This window comes from Rhinichthys klamathensis, unplaced genomic scaffold (genome assembly GCF_029890125.1).
Source record: "Rhinichthys klamathensis goyatoka isolate OS25496 unplaced genomic scaffold, OSU_Roscu_1.1 h1tg000098l_1, whole genome shotgun sequence".
In the NCBI taxonomy this organism is placed as follows: Eukaryota; Metazoa; Chordata; class Actinopteri; order Cypriniformes; family Leuciscidae; genus Rhinichthys; species Rhinichthys klamathensis.
The window spans coordinates 191,096-203,825 of NW_026606637.1; the positions used below are offsets into that span (position 1 = coordinate 191,096).

Consider the following 12,730-nt stretch of genomic DNA (forward strand, 5'->3'; position numbering starts at 1 on the left):
GCAGCGCCTGAGACAGGCTGGGCGGCCTGCCTGCGGCCTGCTCCACGCTGAGGCCTGGGTGAAGGCTGCTGCGGGGCCTCAGCAGGAGCAGAAGCGGCGGCAGGGGGACGCCCTCGGCGACGAGCAGGCGGAGGAACTGCCACTGGCGACGGGGTGAAGGCAGCAGCTGGCCGCCGGGGCAGGATGTGCCGGATGGCCTCCGTCTGCGCTTGAGCAGCAGAGAACTGTTGGGCGCAGTTCTCCACCGCGTCGCCGAAAAGCCCAACCTGGGAAATTGGGGAGTCCAGGAACCGAACCTTGTCCGCATCCGCCATATCAAACAGGCTGAGCCAATGATGGCGCTCCTGGACCACCAGGGTGGACATCGCTAGACCGATCGCGGTGGAGGGTTCCACTCGAGCCCGACAGCCTCAGCGGCCCGTTTCAGCATAGCTGATAGCTGTGGATCTGGCTCGGGCAACGTTACACTCCCCGAAGCGGATAACGCAGCCGAGTCGTCATCTCCATAGATCAGCTCACCCTCCGATGCTGCAATCGACATCCTGTCCTCTGGAGAAACCCTGGATGAAACGTCTGGTCGATCCATTACAGATGGACCAGCGCGCTCAACAGAGCACTCCACCGGCTGCGGTGTAATGGAGGAGTGATCACCCATCCCACACGGTACCCGGGGGTGGGGCATGGTAATGGGGACTCGCGCTTCACGGACGAACATGAGCCATCCACAAAAGCTGCTTCAGCGTGCTGTAAGCCCAAACACGTTATGCAACAATTGTGACTGTCAGAGGGGGACAGGGAACGACCGCATCCAGAAACGCACGGGTGGAATGACATCTTGAAAAAGACGCAAACGCACCCGTGATGCTCTTTCAGGATTTGAAAACTCTCACCAGTGCTGGAGCACACAGGGGAATGATCGCGGCGACACTGACAGGGATGGTGCAGCCTGTACCAGTGAAGCACTCACTCTCTTTGCCCTCAACCGGCCGTCAGACAAACAAACACACAAACAGAAATTTGATGCTGTTAAAACAGCAGTTGAGAGCTCTGAGAGCTCAGAGAGCTCGTGACCACCGCTGTACTTGCGCTCTCCCACCAGCACCGGTGGGAGAGTAATAACATTATTCAAGAACCACTATAAAACCAAACCAATCTGTGTTACCTTAAATTATATTAAGTTTATCTCTGTAAAGCTGCTTTGAAACAATCTATATTGTTAAAAGCGCTATATAAATGAGGATGACCTGACCTGACATAGCAGCCGCCGAGCGAACACACAGAGTAACGTCATAACATAAATTTCAACAGACAAATGTAATTGATAAAACAGCGTTGCATTACCCCACATACACTTGACCGGAAGAAGTGGAAGCGGCGACTTCGGCATAATAAAAGCTCCACCGCTTATCTGGTGATTCTTGTTGGTACAAGCATGATCAAATCCTTGTTTTTAGCATTTATTTAAAAATGTAATTTTTGATATTTAATATTAATTAAAAAAAATGTATGTTTGGCCTTTTTTTACGATAGAAATGCTTACAGCCACTGTAATTACTTGAAGAAGAACATGTGGACATAAAAATTCAAAACATGCAAACTCAGAGCGAGGGTTTAAACTTTTATTTTGAAATTGCGATGAACAACAATTTGCATATTTAGAATTCTCCTGTGTAAGAGACGTTATAGCATTATGCTATGCTGTATTATGATTTTTAAATGGTTTATTAAATCGTGCTGCCGTAGAAAACTGTCTAATAATGCGGTTCATAGATTCTCATCCGTGGAATGCTCCACTTCTGGTACTGACAGCCAGATATCTTTACCATGGTTCAAAACGCAATGCATAGCACATTAAAATAATTGAACTTATGTGACTTAAGTAGTTATTATAGGTTAGCTTATGTCAAAAATGATTTATGGCCCCCTTGATTGATGGATTTGACAGCTGTTTCATGACCGTACATTGCTTTTTATTTACTAAAAACCTATTTTGTGACATTTCATCTGATCAGAAAAGTTTAAGAGTCTATGACTAACCAGATAGACGCATAACATCACCTCATTAAGTTCAACACATGTTAAAACTTTGCTTTAAAATGCTTAACATCTAAATTTAATTTATTTTATAAGCTTTTATTTGTCATCAATGCTATTTCTTTAAACTCATTTTGTTTCATTCTCCCCAACAGACAATATGGATGATGCAGTGCCGGCTGAAAATCACGGATCCTCTGTTCATAATTGCAGCGTTTTGTGAACATTATCCTGATATAATAAAACTTTCCCTGAAAACATTCCTAACAGTCACACAAAGCAGATTGCCGGGTCGTAAACACACATCATAAACACACCGGAACCAAGCACGGCCAAAAGGGCACACAAAACCACCTGTTGTCATAAAACCCTCCCCATGCTCATATCCTGTCATAAAACCCCTCCCCATCCTCATATCCGGTCATAAAACAGCTGTCAAATCCATCAATCAAGGGCCATAAATCATTTTTGACATAAGCTAACCTATAATAACTACTGACATAAATTGTATTAGTTTCAAATAAGGCAGATGAGTTGCTGGTGGTCAAATTATTAACGCGCCGTTGAACACATAATTATTCTTACCAATTAACTTCAATAAACAAAACTTTCACATGTTTGTGAACATACATATAAGCTACCTGAAAGTGATGCTCGGGATTCATCTTGGGCTTTTTTTTTGCTTCTCTTCTCAGCGCCAGACAGCTGTTGTCTTTTCCCAGGCATAGTTGACACAACTTGGCAGCCAGCCACAAACAATGAAGTGAGCTTACTGCATTCAACGTAAAATGCATTTTTTTATATTTATGTTTATATTTACAGTATGTTAATATTAATATAGAATGAAAGGGGACTCACAAACACACGTGCTCAGTGCACCATATTGGAGACCAAGCCCCACCCCATTCCCATAGAGTAAAAATTCAAATAAAAATTTTAAAGATGTAAATTATTTATTTTTAAAAATCACTTTTAAAAGCATAATAACTTCAGTAGTAAATCTTATTTATTTTGTTTTTATTTAAAATTATTCACCAATTCAGGTGAAATTTATCCCGTGAATTGAACATCTGTTCCAATCAACAAGTAGTTCTGTGCAAAAAAAAAAAAAAAAGCAAAGTAAATTAGTACTATATAATAATAATTATTCTACTTATTATTAATGTTAATGTTATTATTATTACAACATATTAGGGCAGTGTATAAAATTTTAGAACACTAATGCAAACCTTCAAAACCTGGAGTTGACTGTTTACAAGCTGCATCTTTCCAATGGCAGGAAGTGGATAACCTTCCTGTAAACGAGCTGAGAGGGAATTCCATGATTAAATAACATCTCTATAGCTTTTCACACTGCACTTAACCCTGGGTTGTTGTCGTTCAAAACCCCGCTTTTAACTCTGGGTAAAGGAACATTTCACAATTATTATTTAGAGGTGGGGTCAGCACCGTTTTTGACCCAGAGTTATAAAACCCTGCAGGGTGCTGTGTCAGAATGTTACGGATATTCTTAGCAACCGACAGCCAAATTATGAGAAATGTGAAACGTGAAGCAAGATAATTCAGGATTCCGTTCACTGGGGGTTTAGAATGACACAGGGTTAATTATTTCAAATCTGAAAAGCCCTATTGTTAAAAAGTGAACTGTAAGCACTTATAATAACAATAATAGGAAAAAAACATCTTACCATTAATCTTGGGAATCACAGCAATTTTCAAGACCATTGTGAAAATATTGTCAAGAGATGTCACCTGTTGATTAAAATTTTATGATGATATTCTGAATGATTGCAGAAAAAACTTTTCATAGTTTGCAGTTCTTCTTACCTGGAATGGTCCCACATAGCTTTTTGATAAGCTCATATAAATTCTGTTTTAAGAAAATGATGCCATTTGTATAAATCCTTTAAGAACTTGAGAACACATCCAGTTGTATATGGATAGACTGTGTATGACTCCAAAACTCACTTGTTAAGGGTTAAATTTCCTGCCAGTTTGAGCTCAGTCACATATATGTCGGCACTGACACTGCCCTCCTGTTGGTTGAAGGGAAGATTAATTGAAAACATTATAGTCATCTTATTTAACTCAGTTTGTGGTTATCCCTTCTCTTGGTGTATCTTACCAGATTGAGGACAAAGAGTGGAGATAGTGTGCGGTTGGGCTGAATAGCGTAAGCTGTCACTGTACTGATTGCCTGGACAGTCATATTGTTCGGTTCCAATATAATGATTGGTTCCTTAACTGTCTCAACCAATAGTTTCATCATCAGACCAGGATACATTTTCGCAATCTGAAATAAATCCCCTTAGACTTAGTGTTTTTTGTGTTTTGAATTTTATGACTGAACGTGGCTATTTATTTTCATACTTGAGGAATGAATGCTCCAAATGTCCTTGTGTTAAGACGAATTGGAGAACCAGAGGGAATCTGCAAAAAAAAAAAAACATATGGTCTCTTAAGTAGCTGCTCTTAGTTCCCTCTCTAATGAAGACAAGCAGATCATTCTTCATCTAGACCTGGCCATCTTGTTCTGTCATCATTGAATTCTATAGGGTGGTCACATCTGGGGGAAGACACAGGCACAGACCCTGTCCTGGCATCAGCAATGACAGGGGGTGGGTGATGACAGAAAGAATGTAAGAACCCCACTGGACGACATTGCTACAAGCATCAAAATGCCATGAGCCATGGCATCAGCCAGGAGCTGATCTCTTGTGGCTGCAAGAATGATTGTAGAAAGCCCTGGCCCACTCTTTCTGTCACAAACTTGGCAGAAGATATATTGGCTTTTTTATCTCTCTCTCTGTCAGGTTGAGTGAAGGGAGCGAGGACTCAATTGCAGGAGAAATAAGGGCTTTATTAATAAAAGTGAAAACACAAACAAAAACTACCCCATGGGAGAAAACAGGACAGAAAGACTTGACACAGCACGACTTGACTAGAGCAGGGAAATACTCAAGGTAACATTTAGTGACGATCCAGTACAGGACTGAAAACAAAAGGAGAATAAATAGGGAGAGCAAACAAAGCAGGTAATGAGGGAGGGGCAAATGAACCAATAATCAGGTAACAAGATGGGAGGGGCTAGACAATCGACAGGAGAGCACATGGCACAAGGAAACATACATGACAAGCCATGTGCTAACACCAAACATGACTTGAACACAAGCACATGGCCAGTAAAACGTACTCGGTTACTAACGTAACCTCGGTTCTCTCTAGAAGAGGGAACGAGTACTGCGTAATATCTTACGCTAGGGGAAAACCTCTTTTCCACGAGATATTGAAGCCAAAAATTATCCTTAATTTTGAATTAATGTAAAACGCGTTGCGGCAGCCTGCAGACATAGGCAAGACGGCTCGCGTGCCTATTGGCTGTCCTGCGGCAACTGCAGGACAGCCAATGTCCTGCAGTTGCCGAGAGGTCCTTGGTGACGTCAGATCCAATGGGGGTGCTTGAGAGAGGTCCTTGGTGACGTCAGATCCAATGGGGGTGCTTCGCGCCCACTATGTCACGTCCCGCCGAGACGGGCGTGGCCTGGGCCTATAAATACAGCTCGATGGGCTGATATAATCTGTTTTTTCATCGCCGAAGTGAATCAGAGCGTGTTGCAGGCACGGCAAAGATACGCAGTACTCAGTCCCTCTTCTAGAGAGAACCGAGGTTACGTTAGTAACCAAGTACGTTCTCTTACGAGAGGTTCTCTCGTACTGCGTAATATCTTACGCTAAGGGAACACAGTGTAAAACGCCGTGCATGCTGGGATCCAACACCAAAGTCCCAAGGGCAGGTGCCCGGGGCTCATATAGTGCATAAACACCAGGGACTCACAGAGAGTCTGAGAAGAGAGCTATAAGCGTCATTCCCAATAAGTAGCATCCTAAGGGAGCTAATCACATCAACAGTGTTCCACATAGTCAGGGTGAAAATGTTCGGCCTGAACTGGGTAACAGTGTGGGTCTTACTCATTGCCCATGGAGTTATTTTATCGATCAGCGAGCGGTGCTCAAGCGGTTTCAGTATTCTGAGCCGAAGCAACGGGGCAGACAGTACTGAACTTTAGACCGAAAGTAGTTTAGCCTGTAAGGTAGGAACCTCTAGGTTATAAAACCTTATAAATCTAGACGGGGAGTCTAAGGTAATCCCACTAGACCAAGCCCACGACAAGGCCACGCCTCTTGTGGAGTGCGCTCTGACACCCAAAGGACACTGCGAGCCTTTAGAAGTGTAGGCCAGTGCTATAGCATCAACTATCCATCTGGATAGGCTCTGTTTCGATGCGGCTAGTCCCTTAGAACGTCCGCTGAACGAAACGAAGAGCTGCTCAGTCTGTCTGAAAACAGACGAGCGAGACACATAAGCTCTTATTGCCCTGACTGGGCAAAGGAAGCTCGCGTCCTTTTCCTCGTTGTAAACCGGCAGGGCAGACAGGGAAATAACCTGAGCCCTGAACGGTGTGTTGAGGGATTTAGGCACGTACCCGTGTCTTGGTTTGAGTATGACTTTTGAGTCATTTGGCCCAAATTCCATACACGTCGCGCTTACTGAGAGCGCTTGTAAATCCCCTATGCGCTTCACTGAAGCAAGAGCCATAAGATACACTGTCTTGAACGAGTGTGCTCTAGCCTGCGTGATCGTGTTTAACACTCCCTCCGGGAGGTTAGCGGGTACCCGTTGATGGCCCATGCATGTAGGGGCCACAGCTCCGGGCGAGGATGCCAAATCGAGCCCTTGGCTTGAGAGAGGAGGTCTTTCCTCATCGGTATTGGCCATGGGGCAGTGCTTGTCAGCTGCATCAGAACTGGGAACCAAGCCTGTTTTTTCCAGAGCGGAGCCACAAGTAGCACTGAGCATCCGTTTTCCCTGATTCGTTCCAATACCTGAGGCAGGAGCGAGACAGGGGGAAAGGCATAGAGTGGGCAGCGGGGCCAGACGTGGGCCAGCGCATCCCTGCTCTTGGAGAAAAACTTCGGACAGTGAGCGTTTTCTTGGGACGCAAACAGGTCTACCTGCGCTCTGGCGAATGTCTCCGACAGCAGTAGGACTGTCTGCGGGTGCAGAGACCATTCTCCTGCTGGAACATTGTTTCTGGACAGTCTGTCTGGTCCCAAATTCAGGTGACCAGGCACATGTGCTGCTCTCAAGGAGCGCAGATTGTGCTGAGCCCAGACCAGGAGGCGTTCCGTCAGCCTGTAAAGGTTTCGGGACCTGACGCCACCCTGGTGATTTATATAGGCCACCACTGACATGTTGTCCGAGCGGACCAAGACGTGGTGATTTTTTATCTGGGGACAAAAACGCCTCAGCGCGTTGTCGACTGCCATCATTTCCAGACAGTTTATGTGTAGAAGCTTCTCCCGTTCTGACCACTGGCCAAAGAATGGTCTGCCCTCGAGCAGCGCTCCCCATCCTGAGGTGGAGGCGTCCGTGGACACCACCTTCACACTCGAGGAAGTCCTCAGGTTTACACCTGACTGGTACCGGTCGATTGCTCTCCAAGGTTTTAGAGCTGTAACGCATTTCTGATAGACCTTGAGGCGAAACAGACCAGAGGCCCATGCCTGAGGTGGTACTCGCGCTTTTAGCCATAACTGCAGCGGGCGCATGCGAAGCAGACCCAACTGGAGTACTGATGATGCTGAGGCCATGAGACCCAGCATTTTCTGAAACCTTTTGAGCGGGACTATAGTGCCGCAGCGGAAGGATTTTGTGATGCGCTGAATGTTCAGTCTGCGCTCTGGCGACAGTCGCGCTATCATAGACAGCGAGTCCAGTTCTGTGCCCAGAAAAGATATTCTCTCACTGGGAGACAGCGAACTTTTCGCCCAATTGACTTTGAGACCTAGATTCTCGAGATGTTCGAGTAATATGGTCCTGCGTTCTATGAGCTCTGAGTGTGATCGAGCTAGAATCAGCCAATCGGCCAAGTAGTTCAAAACTCGCATGCCCCGAAGTTTCAGGGGTGCGAGAGCCGCGTCCATGCACATTGTAAATGTACGGGGTGCTAGGGACAGGCCGAACGGTAGGACTGTGTATTGATATGCCTGGCCCTCGAAGGCGAATCTCAAGAATCACCAGTGACGTGACGCTATTTGTATTTGGAAATACGCGTCCTTCAGATCTATTGACATAAACCAGTCCTCTTGGCAAATCTGCGCGAGGATTTTCCTGGTTGTGAGCATTCTGAACTGGCATTTCACAAGCACTTTGTTCAGCTGTCTTAGATCTAGAATGGGTCTTTTTTCGGTACCAGAAAATATCTGCTGTATAGACCCCCTTCGCTCTGAGCTTGAGATAAAGGCTCTATGGCCCCTTTGCTCAATAGTTTCGCTATTTCGGCTCGAAGTAGATGAGCTACTTCGGTTTTTACCGTAGTTTCGACCCGCGCCGTGTAGCGGCGGGGACGTCGAGCGAACTGCAGCGAATAGCCTCTTTTTATAATGTTCAGCACCCATTCTGATACCCCGGGAAGCTTTGCCCATGCATTTGCATGAATAGCTAGGGGTAGAATGAGATCTGGGCTCTGGCCGCAACATAGTGGCGACCGGAGAGCTTCGGTGTGCTGTAACGTAAACGCTGTGCTTGCAGCGTTTGAGGTTGGGGGCGCGCCGATCACGGCGGGCAGCCTGGCCGCACTCGACTCCCTTATAGCAGTTTGCTGAGAGAGAGAGCTGACTCTATGTGTGTTGGTTTCGTTTTTACAGAAACCGTGGGACATGCAGTGTGTAGTGTTTGTGGGCACTGGGTTGTGGGCACATTCACTACATTTAATGCACAATGAGTCGATTTTATTTGTGCGAGCCCTGTACTGTGGTGGGCTGTGCTTGTGTGTAGGAATGAACACTGGATCGTGGGCATTTTTATTACACTCATAACACCATCGGCCGTGGCCGGAATACCAGAAATTACATTCTTTATGTGATTTATCTGGGTCGCCGTGAAAACGGCATTTGTGTGCAGGCAAGCGGGCCGTGGTACCGGCTTGTTTACTGCAGAATACACTGGAACAGTCGCATTTTCTGGAACTGAACGAGCGAAAAGTTTTGGTGGATGTCTGGCCACGGCGAGACTTAAACACTGTCGTTTTCCTAGGAGGGCTAGGAAGACTTTGAGGCCTCTGGCTTTTGCCGGGGCCCACGGAGAGGGGGGCGGCGGCCGGCAGAGCGAGAGCGTGGTCTCTGGTCCCGGGCTTGACGGCGCTGTGAAGCGGCGGCGGGCGGAGGCTGTGGCTGGGAGCTTCGAGCAGACGGCTGTTTTGGGCGACATGCTGCGAAGCTAGAGCGCTTTGGAAAGAAGTGCTTCATAGCCTGTGATGTCTTCTCAACCTCAGCGAATCTATCCGTGAAATATTTGACGGATGATCCAAAGAGGCCAGCTGGGAAGATGGGCGCGTCGAGGAACGCGGAGCGCTCCGAGTCCGGCATCTCAGATAACGTCGGCCATAGGTGTCTCTCAGCAACGGTAACAGAAGCCATGTTCCGCCCAATGGCCTGTGCAGCGGATTTCGCGGCGCGAAGAGCCAGGTCCGTAGCGCTCCTCAAATCCGGCACGCTGAAATCCGGCACACCATCGAGTGTAATGCCGATACAGCCTGCCCAGCGGCGGTATAAGCGCGGCTGTGCATAGCGGAAGTAGTGCGGCAAGCTTTAGAAGGTTGCACCGTCTTAGCTCGCCGTCCAGCAGAGGGCAGGCAAATATGGGCCGCTACAGCTTCTTCTACTGGAGGAAGAAAGTGGTATCCTCTGTCTTTAGCACCGTCCACCACGGAGAATGCTGCTGAGACAGAGGTACGCATTCTGGCTGAGAAGGGGGCGTTCCAAGACTTCGCGACTTCTTCATGAAGTTCAGGAAGAAAAGGCGCGGGCCTAGAAGGCGGTGGAGCGCGGTCCCTTTGCAGGAAACATCCATCCAGTCGGTTGTGCGCGGGCTGCGCAGGCGCCGCCCACTCAAGGCCGAGGCTCGCCACGGCCTGTGAGAGCAGACGCATCAGCTCGGATTCGATGCTGGCCCGTTTCCCTGACGACTCGCGGGCAGAGGGGGGGAGGTCCACAGAGCTTGCCCAATCCTCACTGTCCGACGCCAGGATAGAGCAGGATAGCTACAGATGCAGCTATCTCGTCGTCATCAATGGCGGAAGTGGCGGCGGAAGGCGGCCGTTGTCCGTCGGTGAGCAACTCGAGTGAAGCTGGTAAAGCTGGCGGGCGAACCGACGAGCTTTCGCGGACTGGAGAAGGCTGGGGACCCGCTGAGTACGGCGCTTTTTATGGCACGGCACTATAGCGGGAGAAAGTGCAGACTCTGAGAAAAAAGCCAGGTGAGTCCTCAGAGTCACCATAGGCAATAGCTCGCAATGATGGCAGCCGCCGTCAGCGAGCGCGAGAGCTGCATGATCCTCACCCAGGCAGGAAACGCAGATGACATGGCGGTCCCCGTCGCTGAGTGTGGCTCGGCACGAGCCACAGGAACGAGGCATCTTTAAAAAGACGCTGCTCTTTTAGATAGAGAGAGTATGAGTCGCAGTGGCGAACACACACTCGGCAGAGTAAAAGGATATAAACGCCGGAAAGCGTAGCAGGTGCGGCGAGATGAAGGCCAGCGTCTTCAGATGCAAAGGCTCGTCCCGCAGAAGGCTTTTTCTCAGACGGCGCGGCTTCTTCACTCCGGATCCAGCGATGCATGAGCTTCGCTGAAGAGATGAAAAATCAGATTATATCAGCCCATCGAGCTGTATTTATAGGCCCAGGCCATGCCCGTCTCGGCGGGACGTGACGTAGTTGGCGTGAAGCGCCCCCATTGGATCTGACGTAACCAAAGGCCTCTCTTGATAGGCTGCTGCAGTTGCCGCAGGACAGCCAATAGCCACGCGAGCCGTCTTGCCTATGTCTGCATGCTGCCGCAACGCGTTTTACATTAATTCAAAATTAAGGATAATTTTGGGCTTCAATATCTCGGGGAAAAGAGGTTTTCCCCTAACGTAAGATATTACGCAGTACGAGAGAACCTTTCGTAAGAGAACAAATCACAAGCCATGTGCTCACACAAAAACGAGACATGAACACACAGCCAATGAGAATACTCATAAGCCACGTGTTCACACAAAACATGACAACACGAAAGCACACAGCTAGTGTGCTATACAGTACGAGACAAAACATGACATGAAAGCACATGAAACAAGGCACACAGACAAGACAAAACAGGTGTGTCAGGGCTCTGTCACAAAACCAAGAAATAGACTAGACAGAAGTGAGTGTGAATCTGCCTTCGACCTCGTAGGTGAATGATCCACTACGAGAAGAGAGAACTGTCTGTCTTGCCTGCACTTTTTTCACTGCTCCACTCACTGCATCTGCCTACTCTCGCCTCAATTTCAGGTGAGGTGAGGCGCATCTCAAACGAGCCTATTGCTTGATAGACCAGCTTTAACTGTGCATTGCTTTCTTTTGAAAATAAATACAAAATTCAGCATTAACATTGGGTATGGAGGTAATTTCATGATCTGCGTCAAAGAATCCTTCAAATTTTACATAAGGTGGGTGCCTTTAATTTGGATTACTTTTGGACAATAAAGCCCCTCCAATATATAAAATATAAAAATATATATTTAGTTTAAAAACAGATGTTCTCATTTTGAACAGTGGTTACAGTGCTCAGGCCCATTCCAACATGATATGTGACATTTTAATGTGCTTGTCCATTAATTTAAGACTCAAACTGTAATCTTTGTGTGCCAAAATCACACCCATCACTTCTTGACAATCTTCCAATATTTAACTTGCAGATCTGAGTGACATTTAATTGGTATCTCACCATGTCATCGGTGATGTAGAGACGGAGGGCGCTAGCACTGTGGTACACAAAGCCTGCTGAGTTGATGGAGAAGGCAGATACTCCAATATACAGCATATTAGTGTCCTGATAAGGCAATGAGAAAGGTGTTGGGGAGAATGGGGGCTCCTTGTGTTGTCCAATGTTATAGAATTCACCCTATAAAGTGTGAAAACATCTAAATTTAGCAATAAAATCGTTTTTTTAGAGAGAATTTGACATGTTTTAGAGAAATATCACACATGGTAGAGCTTAAGATTACTTTTAAATCCAAGTCAATTGAAGTATTAGACATGACAGGAGACCCCACCATGGAGTAGTCAATTTCAGCATATTGGTCAACTTTGGCTAAAACTGGAGGGTCAACAAGAGGAAATTATTATTATTATTTGGTGTGTACTCGAGAATTGTATTGAATAATGCTGGTTTTCATACCAATGCTGAATTATTAATAAATATTAATTTTTCATATCACCATTTAATGTTTTCAGGTGGGGGTTCATTTCAGCAATGGAGTCAGCCACCAAAGGGCAGATCTGAAACAGCCGATAGATTGTTGTATGTGAAACTCTGGTATGCCCTTACATTGCATCTCAGTTCTTGTTTAATAGTACACATTTAGTGGGCATAATAGAGAGCATTCACACAGCCTAGATTCCTTACCTGTTTCTGTAGAGCATTGTGTAAAGCCTTATTAATGAAGGAACTGAAGAGGTTATACAACCAGCTGTCATAAATACAGGAAATAATAGAGCAGAAAATTAAAATGTTTGTTCTAACACATTCATTAGATGTAAACTCTTCAATTGTCATATGTTTTTTTGTCAAATAACATGAATTCCTGATTTTATATTATTATAATTA

At 46.4% G+C, this 12,730-nt stretch overlaps 1 protein-coding gene across 1 annotated transcript in view; it reads right to left on the reverse strand.

Annotated features, from left to right (window-relative positions):
* Positions 1-2,970: 2,970 nt before the first annotated feature.
* The window catches only part of LOC130086579 (bactericidal permeability-increasing protein-like), a 28,162-nt gene continuing 18,402 nt past the window's right edge, over positions 2,971-12,730 (reverse strand). The window contains exons 6-16 of the mRNA XM_056252639.1: positions 12,530-12,593; positions 12,342-12,402; positions 12,129-12,220; positions 11,849-12,025; positions 4,405-4,464; positions 4,160-4,327; positions 4,003-4,070; positions 3,862-3,904; positions 3,723-3,786; positions 3,264-3,340; positions 2,971-3,126 (exon numbers count right to left, since the gene is read on the reverse strand). Coding sequence (XP_056108614.1) covers positions 3,085-3,126; positions 3,264-3,340; positions 3,723-3,786; positions 3,862-3,904; positions 4,003-4,070; positions 4,160-4,327; positions 4,405-4,464; positions 11,849-12,025; positions 12,129-12,220; positions 12,342-12,402; positions 12,530-12,593 — 916 coding nt within the window. The 3' untranslated portion in view covers positions 2,971-3,084. The remainder of the gene's footprint in view (positions 3,127-3,263; positions 3,341-3,722; positions 3,787-3,861; positions 3,905-4,002; positions 4,071-4,159; positions 4,328-4,404; positions 4,465-11,848; positions 12,026-12,128; positions 12,221-12,341; positions 12,403-12,529; positions 12,594-12,730) is intronic.